At 40.9% G+C, this 26650-nt stretch overlaps 1 protein-coding gene and 1 pseudogene across 1 annotated transcript; one reads left to right on the top strand and one right to left on the bottom strand.

Moving 5' to 3' along the window:
• Positions 1 to 1201: 1201 nt before the first annotated feature.
• Positions 1202 to 9571, bottom strand: LOC146374390 (uncharacterized). The gene is made up of 6 exons (XM_084950181.1): positions 9444 to 9571; positions 7124 to 7226; positions 6993 to 7004; positions 6760 to 6911; positions 2587 to 2726; positions 1202 to 1805 (listed from the first exon to the last, which is right to left on the bottom strand). The coding sequence occupies exons 2-6, from the start codon at positions 7216 to 7218 to the stop codon at positions 1602 to 1604; spliced, it is 603 nt and encodes a 200-aa protein (XP_084806307.1). The 5' UTR covers positions 7219 to 7226; positions 9444 to 9571; the 3' UTR covers positions 1202 to 1601.
• Positions 9572 to 13220: 3649 nt separating this feature from the next.
• LOC146374389 (uncharacterized) lies at positions 13221 to 26318 on the top strand (annotated as a pseudogene).
• The last annotated feature ends 332 nt before the right edge of the window (positions 26319 to 26650 follow it).

Raw genomic sequence — 26650 nt, 5'->3', positions numbered from 1 at the left:
CCTTTCGCCCTCGGGGTGTAACGCTCCATTCTGCTTCTCTCTCGCCCTCCATTAAGATTATAGTTAATGCAAAACATGTCTGAACTAGCCATTTTCTGCTTTTGGAAAGTTAACCAGCTCCTCAGATCCCAGGACTGCCTCCACTGGTGTTGAAATGGAATGTGTGTCACACACGCTACACTTACGTTGAGTCAAAAGTAGAACATGTGCAGCTTAGAAAGCTTATGTTGATTTAAGTGTGTCAGAGCTGATGACTGCCACAGAGGTTTCTGAGGTTGTGGTATTTAAATATTCTACGTGTCTCGCACACGTGGGTTAAACAAGGAAGTTAAACAAAGTAATTTAAGAATTTAATTGAAGAATAAATATAAGCAATACATATTTGATTAGTATAAAAATGAAAGATTAATTAAATAATATATAATTAATGTTATCTGCTGATTCACATGAGTATATAGCTGTGCTATTGTATAGAATGAGAATCTTAATATCTTGACAATGTGAGAGAATGTATGTGTGGTGTATATATAGAAGAAATTGCAGGTAAACTTAGGGCCAGGGCTGCATAAGCCACTGATTCTTTCTGCTCTCCTGCGAACACCTTTGTTTTTACTTACTTTACTTTTTGTTCCTAAATCAGTAAAATAAGACTTAATATGGCAGTCCATTACATTATAATCTTGGAACATGCACTTATACACAGTACACACATACAGTCTTTGCATGCAGCTTCCACACCAGCACTTCTTTGTGTTTGGCTGGAGTGAGTGTGATGTCACAACACCTGTGCAGTAAACATGTTTTATTCCAGCTTCCACATTTGGCGTCACTCTGTTCTTTCCATCAAGGCTCAGCTGGGGTGTACTACAGAGCAGTGGATGGGTTAGCAGGTTATGTTGAGCTTATAGAGTATACATGTCGACCCCGAGTGTGTACGTGCCACGGCTCCATTTGAACCTTTTTACACTGGCCGAATATTAATAATGTTTCATCAGAAAACTAAATCTCACATTAGTCTCGACTACTTTACAGCGCTGGTGTTGCCTTTTATGTTTATAGGATTTACAGATTTCCTCTGACGTGTTTGTCGTCTTACCCGTCATCTCCGACGGGGATTAGTCGAGCTAGCTCATGCTAACAGAGCCTGGCCGTTTTCAACTTTCTTTGAAGTACACCACTCATGACAAAACAAGAAACACAATGAAAGAAGTACAAAGCCTTTATTCTTATGTACAAATTCTAATAGCTAGATTGTTGTATGAGCTTATAGTTCTAATTTTGGGTTCAATCTGAGGTTACACTGGCCCAAACCAAACATGCATGGGTCCAACCTCACAATATTCAATGATTAACTGAATACAAACAAAATCCCAAATGAGATAAAACTCATTTCAAAGCTAAAGATTTATGGATGGACACATTTTAACCTTAGAATGATACAACAGGGAGCATGTTGAGGTTCCAAATGGTTTAAGATCAGATTTGTTCCATTTAAATCACAAAGTGACTCTGAGTTATGACTTTAAGAAGTTGTTACATCGGATATCTGCATTCAGTCAGTCAGATGACTTTTTTTTTCATTATTTAGACAACTTCTTTAATTATTTGCACTCAAACTCAACTCTCATGTCAACATCATCACTTTCAGGAAGCAGGGTCAGTTTATAACGACTGTTTTCATCCACAACTCCAAGAACTTTTTTGGGATCTGCTGAGAACACAAACTTAAAACTGTTAGTTCCAGGAAGGAGCATCTGGTAGAACAAAGCCTCGTGAGTCGTTCCAGGGATGTCTGTGGGGGGCGTCTATGGACAGACATAAGGAGAAAAAGAGTAACAATCCCTGTATCATCCTGATGCACTGCAGATCAAGTATAGTGGACCTTTCACACGTGGAGATTAAACTGTTGTTTTCTTTTGAAGTTTTTACTGTATCAAATGTTCAGTATGTGTTTGTCACTTATTAATATCAGTTTGGTTGATCTTGCTGGCGAAGAAATTTAGAATATTTTTGCCGTCAAGATGTGGAGACATGGAGGCATGGAAAGCAGACTAAGCGGAATTAAGGAGTCTAGTGATGGTGTCAAACAGGAACGATGACAATCAATGTTAACTAAACTAGCAGAATGAGATGGTTTTTCTCATATTAAGAGCTGGTTCAAATTTATTAATTAAACTGTATTCATTGTTAAAAACATAAAAAATAAAAGCTTTTTTGTGGGCCAGTAAAAGTACACAGTTACTGATATACTGGTTTCTTATTAATATCTAAACCAGTGGTCCCCAACCCGCGGGCCGCGGACCGGTACCGGTCCATGAGTCATTTGGTACTGGACCGCGAGAGCTGAAGCTCGGATGGTTTTCAGGGTTTTTGTTGTTTTTATCATTAACTTGGATTCCCTGGGTCTTTCCTGTGTGTTATGAATAAATCTTCTTTTTGGTACTGGTTTTATTTTGTTTTATTTATCTGCAACACCTTAAAGGCCGGTCCGTGAAAATATTGTTGGACATAAACTGGTCTGTGGCACAAAAAAGGTTGGGGACCGCTGCACTAAAACCAACTCTGAATGACTTTTTTTGTACTTACCATTGGTACAGCTTGAATTTTGTGCTCCTTATAACATACCACCATTGTCTGGTCATTCTTTTGGGCATATATCATGACTGGCATCTTTTCCTGATCGGTTGGAGTAGAGCTCCGATAGGTCCAGATGCAGAGTTTCTTCTCTGAAGAGGAAACAAAGACAAGCAAGAGCAGCATGTCATTCAGCTATGTCTTGTTTTAAAGAACAAAGGTGATGATATACTGCTGTTCTGTTCATCTATATGTGTTTGTGTTTGTTCTGTGTGCAAAACAGGACAGACCAAACTGCAGCGCTCCACAAACTTATTTGTTCAGCTTTTAATGGACCGACCAATTTAAAATCCTGGGGTCACGTTTTGACAGGCAGCAGCTGTAGTGACTACAGATTTGGACATATGGTATTATTATATCTATTATATTTGGGACTCACATTAACACTAAACTTAGCTACATGTTAGGGTTGAAATTCCACCACATTGAGAGAGACTCACTGCAGAGGCAGCTGGTCGTGTTGCTGGTTGCTGTAATCATTTCTAATGTGAATCCTGCTCCACAGTGTAGACCTCTGCAGTTGTTCTACAAATGTATTGTTCGCTTAAAGGTACAGTCAGTGGTCTTTACTCCCATCCACTTAAACAATTCAGGGTCGCAGGGAGCTGGAGCCTCTCCCAGCTGCCATAAGGTGAGAGGCAGGGTACCCCCTGGACAGGTCACCAGTGTGTCACAGAGCTAACACAGAGACACACAACCACTCACATATAGGTGTGAATAATCGTTTAATCTAACCCCACTAATTGCATGTCTTTGACTGTGGGAGGAAGCTGGAGTATCCGAAGAGATCCCACACAGAAACGGGAGATCATGCAAACGCCACAAAGAAAGGCCCTGGCTAAATAGTGGATTCAAACCCAGGACCTTCTTGCTGTGAGGCAACGCTGCTAACCACCATGCTGACCCTTTTTTTTACTTTATTAACAGTTATGCTGCGATAGGTGTAGGCTGCTGGGCGACTGCATGATGCATTGAGTACTTCTTCTTCAGTCACCTTTCTCACTCACTATGTGTTTATACATCTCTGTGCATTAAGTCATTAGCGACTTACATTACTGAATGAACAAGAAACACTCATCACGAGAGATCGTGCATCATGGGAAGCCCCAGCAGCCGAGGCCTATTGCAATGTAATTAAGGGAGGATTTGGGGTCACCTGATCCAGCCCTGCCTGACTAAGCAGGCCAAAACATGACTGAGCATCCGAGTCGGAGCAGACAAATGTCCATCAACATGTGTCAACAGCTTTATTCTCTCAGCAAGTTGCTTTATTCTTAAAAAATTTCAACAATTACAATGTTGAAGAAGCTAGCACACAAGTTCTTTTTTTTTTTGGAATACTTTATTGATATTGATTATTGGGCACCTGGGAAGCAGTGTGTAGGGACAGTACCTTTGCTCAGGGGTATTGAACCCCTGCCCTTCTGATCATGGGGCCACCACTCTACCTACTGAGCCCTGCCAAGTTCAACCAAACTGAACTGAAAAGTCAGTAACCATAACAACAAGAAGAACTCTGTCTTACCCAGAGGTGGGTAGTAACGAGTTACATTTACTTGAGTAAGTTTTTGAAAAAAATGTACTTTTAAAGTACCTTTTTTGCACGATACTCTTTAATTTTACTTGAGTACATTTGTGAAGAAGAAACGGTACTTTTACTCCGCTACATTTGCAAAATTCGACTCGTTACTTTAAAAAAAAGAATTAGTTTAACACATTAGATAACATGCCGCCAGTGGAGTTTTCTGTAACTTTTTTACCAATCAGATGTGGCCATGCAGTCACATGACCAGTTTGAAACTGTGGCGGGCAGAGCAGCCCAAGCGTTTCAAAGTAGCGGACACACGGAAAGAAGAAAACATGGCAGAGCCAGTCGTCTACGCTACAGCTGAAGAGGATGAACACCCTTGTCCTTACATACAAAGGATGTTTTGCTTAAAAGCAGCACAAAAGAACAGCTATGTCTGCAGTGTCGGTGTCTTCAGTGAGAGACAAAACAACTTTTCAGCGTGAAAAAACTCAGCTCGTGTAACCTGAGGAAACGGTAAGTTTTCTCTAAATATCTTTTAGCTGTGGTTAGCTGGATGTCAGTCTGATGTTACAGCAGCGGTGTCCAGCTCGAGCTGCGAGTCATATTTTCGGCGCTACGTTGTAGTGAGACAAGTTTGTGGGTGTTTCGTGCAGCGTCAGCTGTCCTTTTAACTGCTCGCTGGTTAGCTAGCGTGAGCTATAAGCTAACAGCTAGCATGGTTAATGACGCTGGAGTTCAACGCACATGCAAACAGCTCGTCTCTACTGCTTTGACTGTTAAAACAGAGGCAATACTGCGGCTGACAGGGTTTATTATGTGAAACAGCAGCTTGTTTAGTTTAAACAGTCTGCATTAAGCTGGGCAAACACTGCGATTTTTTTCAGTCGCGTTATTCAGCTCCTGCTCAAACTGTACAATTAAATCTCAGGGGTTAGAAGTTCATAGGTCACGATGCAGGTCTCACACTATACGGCCTGATGCTCTGATGCGACCTGAGTGCTCAAACTGTGCGTCCATAACATGAAACTTATCATACAAAATCTCTCTCGTTCTCTCTCTCTCTGTCTTTCACTCACTCACACAGACACACAAACACACACACACACACACCACCATCAACTTTGCTAAATTACTAATGAAAAACATTGACCAGGCAGCTGTGATTGAGCAGCAGTGTCCATCCAACTCTTTTCATGGTTGTTGTAGTCGTGATAATTTTGTGAGGTCACATTGAAAAGCCTCGGATACGGAAGCGTAGAGCTGCCACCCAGGCAAAAGAAAAATAGAAAAGTGAAAAGTTTATTGTTCTAACAATATACCTTTCACGTTTGAACAATATAATATCAGGTTATTACAATATACAGAATTATCACGTTCGTACAATATAAATATTACAGAGGCTACATCGCAGCTCCAGTCGCGCTTCCATCACCGTCTTTCTCGCCTTTTCCCAGAGTAACAGCCAAACAGGAGGATCTGTTGGCGAGCACTGCTTAGCCTTGCACGCATTCTTATTTTAAACTTAATCTGGAATTCATTGCAAACTGTTTGTGCAGGATATGAATGACAGGATTTTGTTTTTCTACAAGAGTTAGTAAAAACATCTCCAGTGTGATCAAATCTTCTTGCCAAACATCTGCAGCTTTGCAGTGTATACAGCACTATAATGACCAGACCTAATTCTTTTGAAAACCTTACATCTTTCCACAGGTCTCCACTTCATCAGACATCACCTAGACACAGAGCTGGATGAGGCAGCACAAACAGCAGCCTAACCGACTAAGATGATGGATCCATGGGGTCAGGAAAGCCAGAAGCAGGGCTGGAGAGGTACCTTTCATGTCCATTCACTGGAGGTGTGGATCTATTGCATGGCGTTCCTCACATCAAGAAGCTGTTGATCAAAATCAATACAGCTCTTCCTGCATCTGGAGCTTGTGAAGGAATCTTAGTCATGCAGGACTCCTGTTCACTGCTAAACAGTTGAGAGCAAACTGCTGCTGAAGCTTAACCATCACCTCACTGAGTGAAGAAATGGCACATTTTTGCTAAATATGCAGAAATAGATGCACACCCATACAACTTATGGTAAACTGAGCTGCCTTGTATGAACATATGTTGAAGATGCCTCGTTCTGTTTTCTCTGAGGCTGCTGTGCCATTTGGAGCAAAGATGAATCTAAAGTTTACAGCATATCTTGTCACTGGAAATTATTTGCACTGTTTATATATTTATATTATTTACTGTAGGTATTGGTGAAAAAAGTTTTATGTTGTGAAAAACTGAAATCTGGAAATTAGAATTGTTGTGCCTTATTTTGTTGATGTTTTTACATATATTCCTGTTGGAAAATACTAAAATTTGTATATTTATTTATTTTTGTTTGTTTGATAGCATTTATTTATAAAATAAATCGGACATTTCAAACAATTACTCCCTACTTGAGTAGTCTTTTCACCAAGTACTTTTTTACTCTTACTTGAGTAACTTTTTTGACGACTACTTTTCAGTTTTACTTGAGTAATAATATTTTAAAGTAATGCTACTCTTACTTGAGTACAATTTTTGGATACTCGACCCACCTCTGGTCTTACCACAGCAGGTCTGGAGCAGGAATGTGTCTTCTTGGTTTAAAATCAGGTATCCAGCACCGTTCTTGCTCTCAATGGACCAATGATACTCTCGTGACTTTTTGAAATCATCCTCCTCCAAATCTGTATTTTTGAGAGAACAACACGACGATGACCTTCACATCACGCCTCACAATACTACTCTTCTATCATATTCCAAAATGAAATTAAATAAGAGAAATATTAAAATCCTTTACCCTGTGGAACCACTTTTAGATTTTCAGAGGATGCGTTCACATTTTGGAAAAAAAGACAATAGAAATAAAATTTAAATAATTGCATAATTAACCTATAATAATGACATTATTAAATGTACAGACTGGGCAACTACTGAGAAAGTAAAAAATGCCTTTTACCTCCAAAGTAGAAGGAATCCTCAGCTATATCCAAAAACTCAACATTGATGCAGCTGCTGGACGCCATCAGGTAGACTAACACAAACACAGAGTCCTTTGTTGATTAATGAATACGGTGCACAGTAAATCCACACATGATTTGTGAGTCTGTGTCTTATTTCATTTTAGCAGAAAACTTGGGTCCAGTTTTTCTAAGTTAAACACATTTATAACCAAAGCCACTTGTGCTGAACACATAGTGTACAGCTGTCTACACACAAGAACCAAATATCCATATACATTACTTCAGTGGACCTCGCTCTTATTTTGAAAATTCATTCAATGACCAGCAACACTGGACTGCAAGTTCCAGTGTTGCCAACTTAGCGACTTTGTCGCTATATTTAGCGAGTTTTCAGACCCCCTTAGCGACTTTTTTTCTAAAAAGCGACTAGCGACAAATCTGGCGACTTTTTCTGGTGTTATTGGAGACTTATTTATATGAATTTTTGACATCAAAGCGGGTATCGCTTTTACTCTCAACAAGCAGCGGGTGCTGCCGTGGGTACCACGCCCGTTCCAAAGCGCTCACGGGCGGAGGATAGTCCTCCCCCAGCTGCTATCAGGGCAGGAGACGTTCACACCTATGCGTCCAAACTGCAAATGAATCGCGCATGAGCGAAGCCGCTTCTCCCACACTGACTGTAACGCAGTCAGTTCTTCTTTTACTGTTATGCTGTTTTGTGGATCACGAGGTTTAAAACTACTTATAAACACACACACACACAAAGTAACTCCACCAGAGTGCCTATTTCGGGTCACTTTTGCCGGTCCAGGCCCGGATAAAGGAGCAGGGTTGGAATTGTGACATTAAAAAAAACAATAATTGCTAAAATAAATTTAATTTGTAGTTCTAAATAAACTCTAAATGCATCTAGGACGTTGTTTACTCACTTTATGCCTCTTCTACGATGTTATTTCTCTCTCCAACAACATAGGTTACAATTAGATTAGCATGACCAATTGTGCAAATTAGACGTCATTTAGCGACTTCTAGCGACTTTTAGGACAGCCAATAGCGATTTTCCTTACTGAGGAGTTGGCAACACTGACTGCAACTGTAGAAGTGTCGTTTTCTGGAGATCACAGATGAGCTCCAGGGCAGTGTTGCCAACTTAGCGACTTTGTCGCTATATTTAGCGAGTTTTCAGACCCCTTAACGACTTTTTTTTTCTAAAAAAAAAGTCGCTAAAAAAAGACGTGAAAGCGCGTATCGCTTTTACTCTCAACAAGCAGCGGGTGCTGTAACGCAGTCAGTTCTTCTTTTACTCTTTTACTCTTATGCTGTTTTGTGGATCACGAGGTTTAAAACTACTTATAAACACACAGACACAAAGTAACTCCACCAGAGTGCCTATTTCGGGTCACTTTTGCCGGTCCAAGCCCGGATAAAGGAGCAGGGTTGGAATTGTGACATTTAAAAACCAATAATTGCTAAAAGAAATTTAATTTGTAGTTCTAAATAAACTCTAAATGCATCTAGGACGTTGTTTACTCACTTTATGCCTCTTCTACGATGTTATTTCTCTCTCCAACAACATAGGTTACAATTAGATTAGCATGACCAATTATGCAAATTAGACGTCATTTAGCGACTTCTAGGACAGCCAATAGCGATTTTCCTTACTGAGGAGTTGGCAACACTGCTCCCGGGACACTCTGTCCAAAACCTGCAGCAGGTGGAGAACTGCTTCATCTGCTGCTATGCTGAGCTTATTAAGTAGCCAAGCAGAACAGGGTGTGCTATGATCAGCTGCAGTCCAAAAACAATGAAAACTGTCCACTGCAGTCTGTCAGGGTTTCTCTGCTGGGAACACATTCAGGTGATTCCTCAGGCTCCTCGGGGTTTGTTCACGCGTGTCGTAGCATCACAGAAGATAAAGGCGTGTTAACAAGCCTGTTATACCGAGCCCGATGACCCATAATGCCACACAAAAGTTCAACCATAAAGTCAGCTTTCCGCAAACTTCAGTCTGTTTAGGATTTGTTCACTTCGGGTCAGTGTTATAACCCTCCGCCCCCCAAAAATGCTTTTTTATTCGACATGTGTCTGAATGTTTCGTGGTCCGCCATTAACCTCAGCTAATAGTCCGAATTTAGACAGCGAAAGGTTCGCGACGTTCCTGTTTATCGGTCACGGAGCTCGGAGTAAAAAAACACTAATAGCATGCATATTTAAGTTTCGCCACGACTGTGACCGGACGCCTTCCAGTCACGTTTGCAGCTTCAACCATAAATATAACCATCACATACCTTTGGAGATGCTTTGAAAACCTGCAGAAGTTGTCTTTGTCCTCGGAAGGTCTGCACTTACTTCCCTTTGAATGGCAGAGAAATGAGCCCGTTTGTAGGAGGAGAAAACTGCACCTCACCCCTTTACTGTGCCTTTATATGTTACTTTGCCTCAACGCGTTACAGCGTCACACTTTCTCTCTCTCTGTGTGTGTGTGTGTGTGTGTGTGTGTGTGTGTGATTCCTCCCATACGATATTTATGTTCTACTCTCGATTCTCATATTAAAATATCCATATTTTGGTCATTTGGGGTACATTTGTAGTTTATCATTAACAGGAACACAGGGGAAAGTAACTATATTATCCAAACAGTTCGTAGGAACTGCTACCCCTCCGACTGTAATACTGATATAAATGAGCCACGGCTCATTATTACTGAATTAACGATAAAGACGTGTGGAGCTATTGCAGCTTGCAAAACAGCCAAGACGAGGTTAGGTTTTTGTGTCAGGGTTTGCCCACACCCTTAAAACTATGGAGTCCGTCTTTTTCAAATGTACTAATGTGGTAAACTAAACACAGCTGAACGAGTTTAGCTTGGAGTAAAATGCTTGTCCCTGAGATGACGTCAGGCCTAGATATAGTCAGGTAAGGTTGTAGAGAGCACTCAAAGCTGATATATAGGCTGAGTATCAACTTATAACAGTGTGAATGTTATCTATATGCAGTAAAACTGCCATTACAGGTTTTACAAAATAAAAATCCAACTCAAAAAGATTTCTCTATTTTTTTTTCAATCTGTCACATTTGTTTTGATTGTTAATTGAATATTTTAAAATGTAGTTATTGACTTTTCAGGTTTTAATTTCTTGTGTGATTATTCTTCATAAGTAAACAAGAACAAGTAGTCTGATGTGTTGTATTCATTATGAAGATATAATTTGATACACTGCTCTTGATTTTGATTTCCCAAACACAGGTTTTTATACAAAACACTGATATCGGATCAGTATCGTCCATACCAGGGTGAATTTTACTTGGTATCAGATCCAAGTGAAAATCAGCGGTATCGCAGATCATTAGTGTGCATGTGTGTGTGGCAGTGAGATGGGGACTTTCAAGTCAGACGGAAGAAAAAAAGGAAACAGTCAAACCCGACTTAATGAACTACAAACCCTGTTTTCTCTAAAATATAAATATTTTAATTTTCTCAAGCCGGACAGATAAAGTTAACATAGTTATGAGCTAATGTAATTGCTGGATAGTTTGTGTGGACACAGACTGAATGAACAATGCTGTGAAAAGTCTGGGGTCACCCCGTGTTTCTGTATGTTTTGCTAACAAGAAGCCAGAGTTTCTTGTGGACCAGTTCTCCAGGCTTCCTGAAGGTCACTCAGAGGTCACCTTTCGTTTAAATATCTGGTGCCTTTTCACTCATTGTCAGTCCAGTACCTGACTAGGGATGGGTACCGATATCCGGTGCCATTATGGCCAGACCGAAAAGCAGCGTACATTTTTTTTTCCTGAGCTGTGATACACTTTGGATTCTAGCCAATCATTTTACGTTTCCGAGGATAGTAGGCGGGCCCAGGTATGTACGTTCTTTTAGAGCAGAACTACAGATTAAAAATGCCCAAGGCGAAGCGGTCAAAAATCTGGCTGTACTTCACAGCAAAAGATGCAAACTCAGCAGCCTGCAACAAGTGCTTTAAGGTGATACTGTGCAAAGGAGGTAACACCTCAAATCTGATGAAACACCTGGCGATGCATAGAGTTTTTTTAAAAGCTGAGAAATGCACCGTATTTGATAGCTTGCTGCAAGACCTCACACCGAACACATCTACTGCGGGTGTGGTAGATCTCCATTAGCGAGTTAGTGCGGATCACCCATGCGTGGGGCTGGACGGTGCTTATCATTTTGCAGAAAAAAAGAGACTGCTAAAAATAAAAACATAAGAGGTTTTTGGACAAAGTTTGTGTTCTCCATTCTTTAAGCACTGGTTTGAGCACCGTTTAAGCACCGGCACCATTTCAACCTGACCACCTCCACACTTCATGCTTTCTCCTGTTCTCTCTCCTATCTGTGGGAATGAGGCTGTGAATGGAGATAAACTGGTCTCTTGGGGGTGGTCTTACTAAATCCTTGCTTGGTGCATCTGTTTTCTATGAGTAATCAATGCAATAGTTAAACTAGTCTCTAGCACCATTCCTTGACACATTGTTGTCAAACACTTGAGAACCTGGCTACCTCATACACCACAGCCACTCACTTACCTGCTCCAGAGACTTTTATATTGAAAACCTAAATCCTGTGGAGGTGATCTTCTTACCTAAAGAATACCTGTGCTCCTAACCTCCATCTGCTTTTTTATCCATATCATAGAGACTGACCTAAATTAGCATCTGAGTTGAACCTTGTTTCACCATTTTACATCTTTTGTTGTCATCTTTCAGCATATTGTTCTTTAAACCTTACAGTTTTCAGATGAACCTTGACGGAGGGTTTTTTCTTTCATGGTACGTGTCTTAGTAGCTGCATAGTGTACTGGTTTATACGTTTGATCCCAGGAGGAAACACAAACAAAATTAGTTTTGTTTGTAGGAACCTGGTATCTGGAAATCCCACAGGAAGATTTCCAGGCAACACTCAGCACAGATTTTCCTCCATATATACTATACCAGCCCCTTGGTTATTGCTTTGCATGAATGCCCTGCTTGCTAGCGTCTTGCGCCCCGGTGATATCTGTTGAATTGTCTCAGGGGCATCTTTACAGAGTCTGCACCTCTAAAACCTACACTGAACAAAAATACAAATGCAACACCTTTGTTTTTGCTCCCATTCTTCATGAGGTGAACTCAAAGATCTGAAACATTTTCTGCATACACAAGACCCATCACTCTCCAATATTGTATATAAATCTGTGTTAGTGAGCACTTCTCCTTTGCCGAGATAATCCATCCCACCTCACAGGTGTGGCATATCGAGGTCCTGATTAGACAACATGAATATTGCACAGGTGTACCTAAGACTGCCCACAATAAAAGGCCACTCTGAAATGTGCAGTTTGATCACACAGCACAATGCCAGAGATGTCGCAACTTTTGAGGGAGCCTGCAATTAGATGCTGACTGCATGAATGTCTACTGGAGCTGTTGTCCGTGAAATAAATGTTCATTTCTCTACCATAAGCCGTCACCAAAGGTGTTTCAGATAATTTGGCAGTACATCCAACTGCCCTCAAAACCGCAGACCATGTGTAACCACACCAGCCCAGGTCCTCCACAGGTCCTCGTAACACATGAACATTCACTATAGTGCCACAAACCTGCACCCACTAATAAAAGTACTGTTTTTGTTAGCTCTGCCTATAATCATCATTAGCATATAACTGATAAATTATGGGTTAAAAAATACAATGTGAACACAGAAATTGCTTTTTCAGATAAAGACAGAGATCACTGGGGAATCTTTATAAATCAATAATGAATTACATTTTTATTCTTTTCTGCTTTCACACTGAAGCTTTAAACCCTGCCTGTTTAGACAGAACTTGCAGTTGTCAGGGACCAGAGAGCTTAAACCAATATCGAAAGCAATGCTTAAAGGAAAGAGGTCAAACACAGAGTAACATCCTGTTTTTCATGAGCTGTCATTCTCTAGGTTTGCGAAACAAGTGTAATAGACCCTGTGCACGAAAAAATGCTAACTTCCTGTTTTAAGACCAGATGTAGACTTGTACATTTCTGGTAGCTTTATTTTGCGGTCAACCGCTACTGTGAAGATGGACTCCAAAATCATGTCCAAAATACGAAAACAGAAAGATCGCGTTAAATTACAAAGAGCAGCGGGTGGGAACATTCACCATTGCTGTGTCCCGCTGTGTACTGCTGGGGGGAGATTTAACAAGATGTTAAGTTTCCACTCCTTTCCCAAGGATCCTGAATTGCACAATGGCTGATAAAAATCAGAAGGGACGGCTTCACAGTTACGACCAGCTCTAGAGTGTGTAGTCGGCATTTTCCACATAGCAAGCAGGTCTGGCCCGGATCTGGTATCAAGCCGGCACTGCTGGCTGACTTCTGGCATGATAAGACGCATGTCATCCAGATATGGGCCAGGCCTGGCATAGATGGCACTGTCTATGTGATGGCATGCCACACCTGGCCCGATTGTAGTTTGGTTTGTGGCCCAGGCTCATAGAAAACAGGTCTGGCCCAGATCCGGCATCAAGCTGGCACTTCTGACTGACTGGTGTCATGGCAGGGTGTATGTCAACCAGATGTGGGCCAGGTCTGGCAATGATGGCACTATTTATGTTCCTCTTTTCCTATTTTAGTTAGAAGACCCAAATGCCATGTTGCAATACTATACTGCTATGGTAGCCAACGTTTCAAATGCAGGTTTGACGGGTTTGTGAGTGTACACTTTATCCAAAACCTAGTGACGGTTTACTCAGACTGTAGCTCAGGAGGTAGAGCAGGTCACCTACTGATCAGTAGGTTAGTGGTTTGATCCCTGGCTCCTCCAGCCTGCATGTCAAGAGTATGAATGTAGTTAGGAAGCACTCAGTTCAGAGAAAGTGTGTAAATGTGTCATGTTGTACAGAGTAATCTGGGAGAGTAGAAAAGTGTTATGTAAGACTCAGTCCATTCACTGTCTGAACAGAGTTTCGTCATGTTACTTTTGCACTATTATGTTCCGGCACATATTGTTATTATATGGGTTGATTAAGGTACATATTAGGCTGACATCTGGGGCCAGCAGATGTCAACTGCCTGGCCAGCACAGGGCCAGCAGTGTGTCTGCAACTGGCCCGTGGCTGCACACAACTTACACATGGCCTACATACCGCAAAGAATGACGGCCCTTTGGTGGCCCAGACCAGGTTTGCCAGAGGTAATCCACACGTGGGCCAGCGCAGGACCACCAGTGTGTCTGCAACTGGCCATGTGCTGGCCCATGTGTGGGCCACCTCTGGCAAACCAGATCTGGGCCACCAAAGGGCCGTCATTCTTTGCGGTATGTGGGCCATGTGTAAGCACATTGTGTGGGCCAGATCTGGACCATACCAATTTTGCTATGTGGGAATTGAGACTGGATAGATCTTCGTGTCTTTCTCTGGGAAGCGTTGTCTTCAGCCAAAAGTTGTTCCATCATTATTCCACTGGAATAATTTTTCAACGTTTGTTTTTTATTAGCAAACAATAAAACAGTACAGTGCTTATTTTGACATTTCAACAAAGAGTCATGTACATGTATAAGTGGATAAGAACAAAGCAGTAGTCAAACAAAAGAACATTTAAAGAACAGTATAAATCAGGAATAACTCGAAGCAGCATACATGTACAGCAAGGTGACATAACATATAAAAGTACACATATACAGTGTTGGGAAGGTTACTTTTAAAATGTATTCCACTACAGATTACAGATTACATGCCCCAAAATGTATTTTGTAATGTATTCCGTTACGTTACTCAATGAGAGTAACGTATTCTGAATACTTTGGATTACTTAATATATTATCATGCTTTTTTACAACTACATGAATGTACTATTGCTGTGTGATTTATTACTGTTACTGAAGGTTACTCTCCATACCAACACCAACTAGATTTTTAAATCTTAATATAAACGAGTAACAGTAGGTGGACATTAGGTAAGGCTGCAGTTTTTGCAGCGATCTCGTATAGAAACTATTCCGCGCGTATATAAAACAGGTCTGTGGCTCCGAACCGTAGTAAAGGGACCTCTGGCTAATACGTCGGGTTCGTAAATAATAAATAAATAATAAATACATTTTTATTTATATAGCACCTTTCAAGACAGAATCACAAAGTGCTGCACATAAGATTACAAGTCATAAAAAGATTTAAAAAGAGAAAATAAAACAGGCAAAAAATTAACCAAAAGCAGTTTTAAAAAGGTAAGTTTTGAGCTGTTTTTTAAAACAGCTACTGAGTCCACAGTTCTTAATGCTTGGGGGAGAGAGTTCCACAGTCTAGGGGCCACAGTGGCAAAAGCTCTATCACCCTTAGTCCTCCTCTTAGTATTTTTTATAGCAAGTAAGCCCTGATCAGATAACCTCAAAGACCTGCTAGGGACATCAGGCTGTAGCAGATCAAAGATGTAGGCAGGTGTCAGTCCGTGCACAGCTCTGTAGGTCAAGACCAGGATCTTAAAATCGACTCTAAATTTAACAGGAAGCCAGTGTAACTGAGATAATAACGGTGTCACATGTGAGTACTTGCAGGATTTTGTCAAAAGCCTAGCTGCAGCATTTTGCACAACCTGCAGATGATCCAGAGAACCTTTGCTTAGACACATAAACAGCAAATTACAATAATCCAAGCGTGACGAAATAAATGCATGTATAGCAATCTCGAGTTCAGAGCGAGATAACATCGGGCTTAGCTTAGCCACATTTCTTAAATGATAAAAACAAGACCGAACCAGAGATTTCACATGCTCATCCAATGTGAGACTCGAGTCAAAGGTGACACCTAAATTCCTGATAGAGGATTTAACATAAAGTGAGAGAGGACCAAGGGCTTTCACTATCTGCGATAGAAACCTATCAGGGGTGCATACGAGGACTTTGGTTTTCCCCTCGTTGAGTTGGAGGAAATTTGCAGCCATCCAACGTTTGATCAAATCTAAGCAATCATTCAGACGCTGAAGCTTAGATAAATCCTCGGGCATAAAAGAAACGTACAACTGAATATCATCAGCATAACAGTGATAAGAAATGTCCTCAAAAGAGCCCATTATATGCTGGAGGGGGAGAAAAGAAATTAAAAACAATAAAGGCCCCAAAACTGACCCCTGAGGGACACCATAAGTAAGGGAGGTAGAGGATGACCTAAAATTGGAGACTGCCACAGAAAAGGATCGGTGATGGAGATAAGAGGAGAACCATTCTAAAGCAGTTCCAGATACACCAACCCATTTTTTCAGCCTTTCAATGAGGATGTGATGGTCAACTGTGTCGAAAGCTGATGTGAGGTCCAACATGAGTAGAACAGAGCATTTTCCTGCATCATTATCCATCAAGATATCACTTGAGACCCTAAGAAGAGCTGTCTCCGTGGAGTGAGATTGACGAAAACCGGAGTCCGGATCGTGTCGGGCTCGTAGCTGAAAAATAGCTTTACTTTGTTGTCTGGGTCAACTTTGCTAGCGAGAGACAGAGAGAGGCGTTGAAAGGCTGCTCCAACGGAGCTTATTGTTTCAGAGGAAAACACGAACACAGTGTACAGTCGAGTCTTAATAGCTTACTTACAGCTGGGCTCGTCAGGCACTCTTTTTGGCTGCAGTGGTTATTATTATATTTACATGCTTCCAGCTCCCGTTTTCTGCTCGGTGACAACTCTCCTTTTTCTCCCTCCCTCGTTCACAGACACATAATGGGTATGGCAGTCCATTCTCCCTGCAGCACGGACTACACTGCCCATGAGGCTACATTCTTTAGGGTGATGCCTGTAACACTCTGCCAATTGCCTTCATATTAAATAAATAAAAATATTTCTTCACGTCATTATGAGACGCTAGATTGAGACACAGACATTTGAGCCTCTTAATGCGTGTTTTGTTTGGGTTTCCACCGGCGTGGAATTACCAAAAATAGAGAGGGCATAGCCAAACATATGAAACAGGAAAAGATCTTTTCCTGTTCCCGACTGCCGTGTAATCCCTTTATTTCAACAAAGTAACTGTATTCTGAATACCACCTTTTTAAACGGTAACTGTAACGGAATACAGTTGCTCATAATTTGCATTTTAAATACGTAACGACGGTACATGTATTCCGTTACTCCCCAACACTGTGCATAGGGCTTTGGAGTTGACGTCACGTCGCAATGCATTGTGGGAGCGTGGCACCATTTTCGGGGCGAAGCGGTGGTACTTGCAGAAAATAGCGTGCATTGGAAATGTGGACCCGTATGAAATACGGCCGTGGAGTAACTGCTACTGACGTAGCCTGACATATTTTTGTACCTTATCTGTGGAGTCAGCACGTACAAGTCGTCATTCAAACAAAGGTAAGTCAGCTCGAGTACTGCGTGTGAAATGCGTTTGATTTCCCTGCAAACATTCACATTAGTGCAGCATAAATTCATTCATGAGGGGAAATTACAGTGAGAACATGTGGAGGCTGTTAGGTGGATAACATAGTGAGTTCAGTGCATTGATGTGACATTGTCCTGAAGGATTTAGTTATTCTTTATGGTTAAAGAAATTGCAATGATTTATTCTTATTTCTTGTAAATAATTCTAATTATACATCTTGCTTCCATATTTGTATCTTGTGTCACTAAAAATACATTTTATTTTAGTTTTATACATTGAATAATGACCTGCAGAATCTCCTTATCATATTAAGGGATTCATAATTGTCACTTTATGCTTTCTCCATCTCTAAAGTAATTACATCCTTGCATTACATCCTTTAGGTTCATTTTCTGCAGGCAGGTTTCTGACAGAGATCAGGCAGATTTACACTATAACATGCAGCGTTCTATAGATGGACACATAAAGAAATGAAAAATTACATGTATGTGCTAACTTTCTAAACACTTTGTTACATTTATGATAAAGTAGATAAAACACATTTATGTCGGCCTTGGCTCATAGTTCTTGTCTTTAAATGAACTTTGTCTGTGTGTGTTTCAGGTCCTGCACTCTCAAAGACTGAATGAACCAGCATTGCAGCCATGGGTCACTGTGAGCATCACAGGGAAGGTTGAAGCCGCCCACTGCACCTGTAAGGCCGGAGTCGTGGAGACCTGCACCCACGTCACTGCTCTTCTGTTTAATGTAGAAGCAACAGTGTTGATCTGTGGCACAATGACTGTTACAGATGAACCTGCATACTGGGTTTTGCTGGGTAATGTGACCAAGATACAGTCAGAGGTTGGCCATAAGATAGACTTCTCCTCTTCAGCTGCCCAAAAAAAGGCTCTCAATCAAAACATAAACAGACCATCCGTAGTGACAGGTAAAAGGAGCCGTCCTCAAAAACAAAAAATCCCACCTGCTACTGTGGAGGAGTTGTCACTGCTATGCCATAATGTTTTATCTAGGGGTCTAGATTTATGCCTGTAGTGCACTGCCATGTAAATAATTTGCATTTACTGAATATGTACTGACTGAGTCCCACTGTTCAAAAATTGAATAAAGAAACAAACTAATTTTTGCCTCTTTTTTTTTTTTTATTAAAACCACTTTATAGAACATCACATCAGTTACAATCTGTTACATATCATTTATAGTTTACAAATGACAAAATGTTTACATAAAATCATGACAGTGTTTACATGATATCACCCACTACTAACACTACTTTATTTACTGTATCTTTTGAAAAAAAAAAAATACCGCTATTTATACAGCAAAAGACTTAAGAATATTTAACAGGAGCAGGTTTCATTTTTCCCTGGTATTATCATCACACTGTTCACCAAACGCAGCAAACCTTCACCATCTTATCCAGAAGGGTCACCTCTTCACCCTCACATGGAAGAAGTAATCTGATTGGCATGGTGGTATGTTTGAAGCAGGTCCCTTGTGTAGCGCTGGAACCCAGTCATGATGTTTCATCCATTTCATTGGCTGGTTTGATGCAATAATGCCAAATAATTAGCAACTCTATAAATAGAAGGTAGTTCTGCACTCAGTAGGATGTTTGTTCTAATTTGCTATGAGCTCAGAGTGCATCGAAAATAAAACTAATAGACTATAAAGAGTGATATGAACATATTTAGAACTTACCAGAATGAAAATGTCTGGAGCACCAACAGATATTTGGAGATGGAAGAGAACTGGATATCAGCTCGTCTCACAGCCGCTATCCAGGCTAGACGCCTTCGTTTGGTAACATCGATACACGAGCTGCCTCATGTTGCTTCCAGGTTGGGAAAGAATGAAAAGACAAACCATTTTCAAGCTTATTCTCTTGCCGGTCGTGCGATCGAACATTGCAGCGGACCACACAGCAAGAACGAACCATGGCTGTTGTGTGTGCCTTCGCTCCTTTTTCGCTTGCGCTTTGTTTAGACCCCCAAAATGGCGGATCGGGCCAAAATCCTTTCCACGCCCACCCCTGTGACATCACGCTCCAAAGCCCTATATACAATCTTTTTACATCAATCGAAAAGCTGCATCAAAAACTCAAGTAAGGCATGAGTTTTATTTAAAATGGAGTTTGGGAGCGCCGCCCTCGACCTGTTGATACCATGGCTATGGCAACCGAGGATGACAACACAGAGGATGAAAACACTGATGTGTCTGATATGCCCATCACTGGGCAAGTGTTCGGCATTCAAACTTACAGGTAAACTTTGGTCAAAGCCAGATGTTTCCCCTGTTATGTCGATATTAGCTAGCACAGTCAAGTACACACTTACACTGCATGTCAACAAACTATGAAAAAAAGCCACAGGATATAAAAAATAAATAAATGAATGATTGCTGGTAAGGATCTCTATCACTTCTAACTCTTCTTAAAGTCAATAAAGAGTTCTTTATACTGATGGCATGGAATTGTCTTTAATGTGAGTTGTAAGGTCTTCGGGTTGTTACAGCTTCACCGGTGGAACCAACATGCAGTACAATAGTTTCTACCTGAGAATTTCTGCAATAAATGACCTAATGACATATGAAATATGCATAGTGCAAAACACTATGCATATTGGGAGCAATCGTGGCTCAAGAGTTGGCAGTTTGTCTTGTGATCGGAAGGTTGGCGGTTCAAGCCCCAGCTCGGACAGTCTCGGTCGTTGTGTCCTTAGGCAAGACACTTTACCTACTGGTGATGGCCAGAGGGGCCGATGGCGTGATATGGCAGCCTCGCTTCTGTCAGTCTGCCCCAAGGCAGACCAAATCACAAACCTACTTTGGTTTCTACTTAAACACATAAGTACAGGAACATGTTCACATTTTAGCATTTATTCTGCTTCTAGCAATAACACAGTTTTGTGTACTGGGCTATCAAAGTACACTGGTTTGACAGTCCCTTCCCATCCTTATCCAAGGTTGAATCACTGAGCAAAAGCTTAACCTTTCTAATTCTTCCATCTGCACTTGGATATACCTCTGTTACTCTTGCCAGTTTTCACTTGTTCCTTGGAGAATTGTCCTCTTGAAGAATAACAGTGTCATTGTATTGCATGTATTGTATTCACCTTTGCATTCCTTTAATCTCTTTGCCACATTTGTCTTCTCTCGGCAATGACTTTCTCACATTCTCACTGTTTGATAATAATGAATACTTTTATTGATCCCCGTGGGGAAATTCCTCTCTGCATTTAACCCATTCACTCAGTGAAGCAGTGGGCAGCCATTGGGCATGTGTAGGGACGGTACCTTGCTCAGGGGTACCTCAGGGTAGCTGTTCAGTGAATTAAAATCCCCGACCTTCTGATCATGGGGCCACCACTCTACCTACTGAGCTATCCCTGCCCGTGTACTTGTGTAATCTTAGTTTACCTGTGGCACACAGTTCTCTTGCCTCTTTGACTAGTTTTATGGCTTCTGCTTCTGACATTACACTTACAAGTCCATCATCTACATAAAAGTCCCTTTGAATTAACCTCACAGTGTTTGGAGTGACCTTTCCCTCACCTTACGTGGCTAGATGTTTTAAACCAAAGTTGGCACAGCAAGGAGAAGAAGCAGCACCAGAGAGATAAACCTTTATTCAAAAGACTGAGGGTGGAACGCTTAGGTTACCATGCTCCCACCGTAGGAAGCGTAAGTAGTTCTGGTCTTGAGGTGTTACATGGAGCTGGTGAAACATTTGCTGCACGTTGCAACGGAGCCCTTCCTGAACCTACAGAGCACTCCCACCAAAGTGTTTGTGGGGTCAGGCCCTGTAAGCAGGTGCATGTTCAGCGAGGTGTCTTGATATTGTGCAGAGCAATCAAAGACTACACGTATCTTGCCGGGCTTTTGAGGGTAGTATACCCCATGCTTCAAAATGTGGCCATGCCCTTGCAGTGTCTGGAGTAGGAATATGACTACGATTAGTGGGTATAAAGTCCCGTGTGTAAACAACTGGCACAGTGAGTTCCTTCTTGGAAAACAGTCCTCTTATTTGCAGAGCTTCAAGTTTTGTGCATGGTACAGTGGTTTTCTTGAATGACATTGTAGATAGATTGAGCTTAACTTGGGTTTTGGTTGTGTCCAAGTTATTTGCTACTTCATTAAGAATAAATGAAGAATCACGCTGTGTGTCGAGCAGAGCGTAGATCAGTATTCCTTTACTTGGCTCATTTTGTGTGGATACATAGACTGGTACTATTGCAGATGTCTGTGTGTTTTTCCTTTCATGAGTCACTCTATTAGAGGTGGCCTCATCAACTGTGGCTCGTGACTGTGTTACCTGATGCTGGGTTTCCTTCAGTTCACTTGTTGCTCTTTAGGCAGTTCTTTCTTTGTCTCTTTGTCTTTCTTCATGCAGGCATGTAGGATGCGGTTTTGAGCATGTGTTGCATGTCATCTTGCTGCAGTTCTTGGGGAGATGGCCACTATTTAAACAGCCAAAACATAATTTTTCACCTTGAATGAACTCTCTTAGCGACTGGTTTCTCAGTGAACTTATCACACTTGTGTCCTGCTTTTTCACAAAACACACAAGAGACCATGCTTCTTTCAGTAGAGTTAGTTGTGAAGCTTTTCGCTGTATCTTGTCTCTTATAAATGGGTGTAGGTTGAGATTGTGTCTTTGGTTTGTCAAAGTCACTTTCTCATATGGGTTGGTATGATGTAATGGGATTACATGCAGTACTTGCCTCCATTGACAGAAATGTCACAAAGTAACTGAAACGTGGGAACCTTTTGTGCTCCAGCTGGTACTCTGTAGCCTTTCGGTTCCATCTGTTACTTAACCAGTCTGGTAGTTTAGCAGCAAGTCTTTGATTCTCAATACCATCATTGAGGATGTTCAGATTCTCGTTATTAGTCACTGCAGATTGGTAGCTTTGTAAAAAATTTTCTTAACTCTGCACTATCCTTTCCTGTGACCTTTGGCCAGGTGTGTAACTTGTCTCTAAAGGCCTTAGCAATGACGAAAGGCTCTCCATAACGTTCATTGAGCATATTCCATGCTGCCTCATATGAATCTTCAGAGCCAATCAGAAAATAGCCATCTAAGGCTTCCCTAACTGAGCCATCAACATACTTCCCTAGGAAAAATATCTTTTCTGCAGTGGAAATGTTGTTTCTCTCTATTAGAGTCTGAAAAGATGCCTTCAGATGCTTAAACTTAAGTGGATCCCCACTAAATACTGAGGGCTCTGGAATAGGTAGTCTGACATATAGGTTCTGCCAAAACCTTGATAAGCTGTCGTAAGTGACGTTTAACTCTCTCTGTGATTGTGAGGGTTGATTAGCAGCATTCTTGGACTCTGTTATCTGTAAGTTTGTAGGGTTTAGAGTGACTCTTTCTTGCTTTACTGAAACGTGGTCTTTCTCATAAACTTATAGCTTTGCCTGTGCTGCTTTGAATCCTTTCAGATTTTCCAATCTTTCAATTTCTCTTCTGAAGTCCTTAACTGACTTTCTGCTTGCAGCACGTTCCTCTTGTTGTCTCTTTATCACAGCTGCTTTCTCCTTTTCTCTTTGTAACTTGCATTCACTTTCCTCCTTTTCCTCTAGGAGACGTTGTGACATTGCAGCAGCTTCTTGCTCTGCGGATATGCGTTTGCCTTCTTTTTAAAGCGTTTTACATTCTTTCTCTGTATTTCTCTTGTTCCATCATTATCTGAAGCACAGCTTTTGTGAATTCATACTCTGCTGCAGCTTCTTGCCTTTTGGAGGAGGAACCATTAGAGATAACTGTATTGGCTTTAAACGGACTATGAACTGAGACACAGAGCTAGAGGATGTAAATATAGAGCCTGCATCAGGCCATACAATCTCCTCTTGATTTTCTCCTTTAATGTGACATTTGATTGATGTTTTGTAAAACTACTGTAGTCACTGATGTGTATTTATCTAGCTTGAAACGCATATCATGAGGTGGGCCATCCATTGCTCTGTATTCATCATAAATATCATTAAGCTCAGCTAGTTCTTTTTGAACAATGTTCATGTGACCTTCAAGAATATCAAGTGGATCTCCTTTCATAACAGATTTTTTTGAAACTTTGATTAATGCTTTCCAGCTGTGATAAATCAGTGATTCCTGAGATTAGGGACAAAACAGGTTTTAATTTTCTAAAATATATTTTTTGATTTTTCAAAAACATATTTACATATAATTGTTACACAAAGTTTTGGCTGTCTCACCATGTCTTGGTACAATCTCCCAGGTGTAAGATGTTTTAATAATTTATGTTTTTGCTGGAGAAGTGCACGGTTTTTGTCAACACCGTCAGACACAAAGAAATGCAAAAATATATATTTTAAATTAAGTTGTTTCAGGTATTTTGACTATTAACAGCTTCTCTGTTCTATTGTTTATGCACATATGTTTTCAAACTAATTATACCAGGTTTAAAAGTAAGATTGTTTTGGCTTTTTATTATTAGAGTTACAGTCATACATATTTAATCTCTATACGAAACAATCATATTTAGCAGCATGCAAATTACACATTTATTGAGAAAATTACGATTTTTTATTGGAAGATCACGAGGGAGGAAAATATATGGTTCTTCAAAAGAGAAAAATAAACAAAAACTCCATATTATGGAGTTGACAAGGTGCTGACCGTGGTGACAAACTAGTAGAAAACAAGATATTATTTCTTTCAAAATGACCATTAAACCTTAACAACCTTTGTAATATCACAAGACACATCATAACAATTCTGTTTTTGCACACGTCAAGTTCTACATCTTAATAGTTCATTAGCAAGTAGCTGCCTGCTCCTTGATTCCTAAAGTTCTCTGTGGTTGTGTGTTTAGACCCTGCTGGACTTTCTCTCCTTTTGTCTCTGTGCTTGTTTCCAAAACCTTCTCTTCTGCCTTTTTTCTTCCTTTCAGGTCACTGATGTTCTTTATTTTTCCCTCTTTCACTCTATTTCTCCATCTGTCCCTTTCCTTTATGAGAAACTCTTTCTTCAACTCAGGCTGGCTGTAAATTTTTTCTCCCTTTTTGATCATCCCTGTTCCTTCTCTTTCGTTCCTCTACTGACAGTTTCCCCTTTGCCATTCTAGCCTGAAATGTACCATCTTGTAATTACTATAATTTTTCTGAACCATATGCATTTATACAGATTAAGGATGAATATTCACCACACAATTATGTATTAAGCAATAATCCAGGTTGAAACTCCGCTGCAGATCCCAAAGTCAAAGGAACCCTGTGGCATCACTGAGAGTTACAAACTGTCTAAATTCTTTCATCTTTAATAAAATGATCAGTGAGTTAGAAGTTAGCTCGCTGGTTTCCTCCTACATTCCAACATAAATGAAGACAGAAAACTAAACAGCAGTGACGTTTGTCGGGTTACTGAAGGTGGACTAGCTGGTATATAATGATGTGCTACGTGATCGCTAGCGACACAGCTATGTTAGCATAAACACAGTGAAGCTGGAGGATGAACGCTAACTTTTTTCCACCTGATAAAAGTTAATGCAGGGTTTCTGATGGTTAGGCCAACAGTGATCACTGACTGTTTTTAGGGGCTTGTTCAGATTAAATAGAACAAAATAAAAAGCATTAAAACATTTTAGCAGCACAACAGGCTTAATAAACACATAGTTTGGGCCCGGAAGCAGGATTCATACATCAGCACTTAAAGACCAGCTCTCGGGGCAGAGATAGCTCAGTAGATGCCACATGATCGGAAGGTTGGACGTTCAAATCCAATGAATAGCGGCTATCCTGGATTGGTAGCTGCCCACTGCATGAATGAGTGAATGGGTTAAATGCAGAGGACTAAGCATTTTCCTACAGGATTAATAATGTATACATAAACAATGAGATTCAAGATATGGCAAATTCGATAATATTCGACACATCTGTAAAGCAGAAATATCAGTGAAATACACAGGAAGTAATATAACTGAAATATTAATAAAAATAACTTAATATGAATGAATGAAACTACACGTGTATGTGTTTCCTGTTTTATTGTGAAGGTCTGCGTCTTATGTGAGTGTTTTCAGTTTGCCTCCCTGGTCTCCTCACGTTAATCACTCCCAGCTGTGTCCCCCACCTGTGTGTAATCTCCCTGTGTTTCTTTGAGTGTATTTTAGTCGTGTCTTCTGTCGTAGTAGTTGCCGGTTCGTCTGTGTTATTCCCCTCCGTCATTCCGTGTATTTTCTCCGTCTCCCTGTGCAGTCTCCCCGCAAGGTACCCTCATTCATGTTCAGGTTTTGTTGTTTAAGTTTTAGTTTTCCCAGTTTAGATTGTTTTCAGTTCTGTTTCTCGCCACCCTTTCTTTTGTGTTGTACATCACTATCACAATAAAAGCTTGCTCTCCTCAGAAGCCACCTGCATTTTGGGTCCTTTAATAATTCACACGGTTTGCTGCGACAACCCGTGACAGAACGAACCAGCCAGCATGGACCCAGCATTTTTTAATCCTTCTGAGGAGCTACAGGACGACATAATTTTCACTGTTGAGAATCTTCTCAACCTGTGGCTGGAACACCCCCCGGAGGAGCTTCGTCGCGCTGTGGAAACACGCCTACAGCGGCTCTTCTCTGGTCTACCTTGGCTGTTTGGCTCGCTTTCCCCGACCATACAGGCCTTTCTCCAGCACACACCACACCTTCTCCCAGCCACTACTGCCTCACTGCCTGACCCGCCAGATGTGGTTTTGCCGGCCCGTCGGAGCCATCTGCGGGGATAAAACGACGATCGTGCCACCGGCGCGTCACCCCACAGCCGGACGCGGGGACTTCAGCATTGCCGGCTGTGGTGTAGTGATGCGCGAATCATGAACGAATCGTTCAATACTCGAGAATCACTTTACTGACTCATGAATCATGATTCACAAGCCCAACTGACTCACTGACTCATCCCTGTTGCTGTTAGCAGCAATATTCTAATTTATAATTAAAATTGTGGAGAAAAACACAACATCCAGTATCTTAACAAAAAAATTTCTGCTCTGAACTGGAAGAAAAAACCCTGAGTAGAAGCTCACATCAAGACAATCCGGTCGTTAAGTGATGACGTGACGAATCCTACTTCCGGGCCTAAAGTAGTCTGTGTTTAATATGGCTTTTGTGTTGTTAACATGTTTAATGTTTTGTATTTTCTTCTATTTAAT

Source organism: Perissodus microlepis, chromosome 14 (assembly GCF_051167445.1).
Source record: "Perissodus microlepis isolate ML-2025 ecotype Zambia chromosome 14, ASM5116744v1, whole genome shotgun sequence".
Classification (NCBI taxonomy): Eukaryota; Metazoa; Chordata; class Actinopteri; order Cichliformes; family Cichlidae; genus Perissodus; species Perissodus microlepis.
The sequence above is the reverse complement of the archived record's forward strand: the minus strand, read 5'-3'. Positions and strand labels throughout refer to the sequence as shown.

What these genes read in the sequence shown, in the direction of transcription:
- LOC146374390 (XM_084950181.1), bottom strand. Translation starts at nt 7,218, where the DNA reads ATGGCGTCCAGCAGCTGCATCAATGTTGAGTTTTTGGATATAGCTGAG. An exon ending in CCTGCTCCAGACCTGCTGTG is followed by an intron (nt 2,727 to 6,759) that starts GTAAGACCAGAG and finishes TTTCCTCTTCAG; the next exon opens with AGAAGAAACTCTGCATCTGG. An exon ending in AAATTCAAGCTGTACCAATG is followed by an intron (nt 1,806 to 2,586) that starts GTAAGTACAAAA and finishes GTCTGTCCATAG; the next exon opens with ACGCCCCCCACAGACATCCC.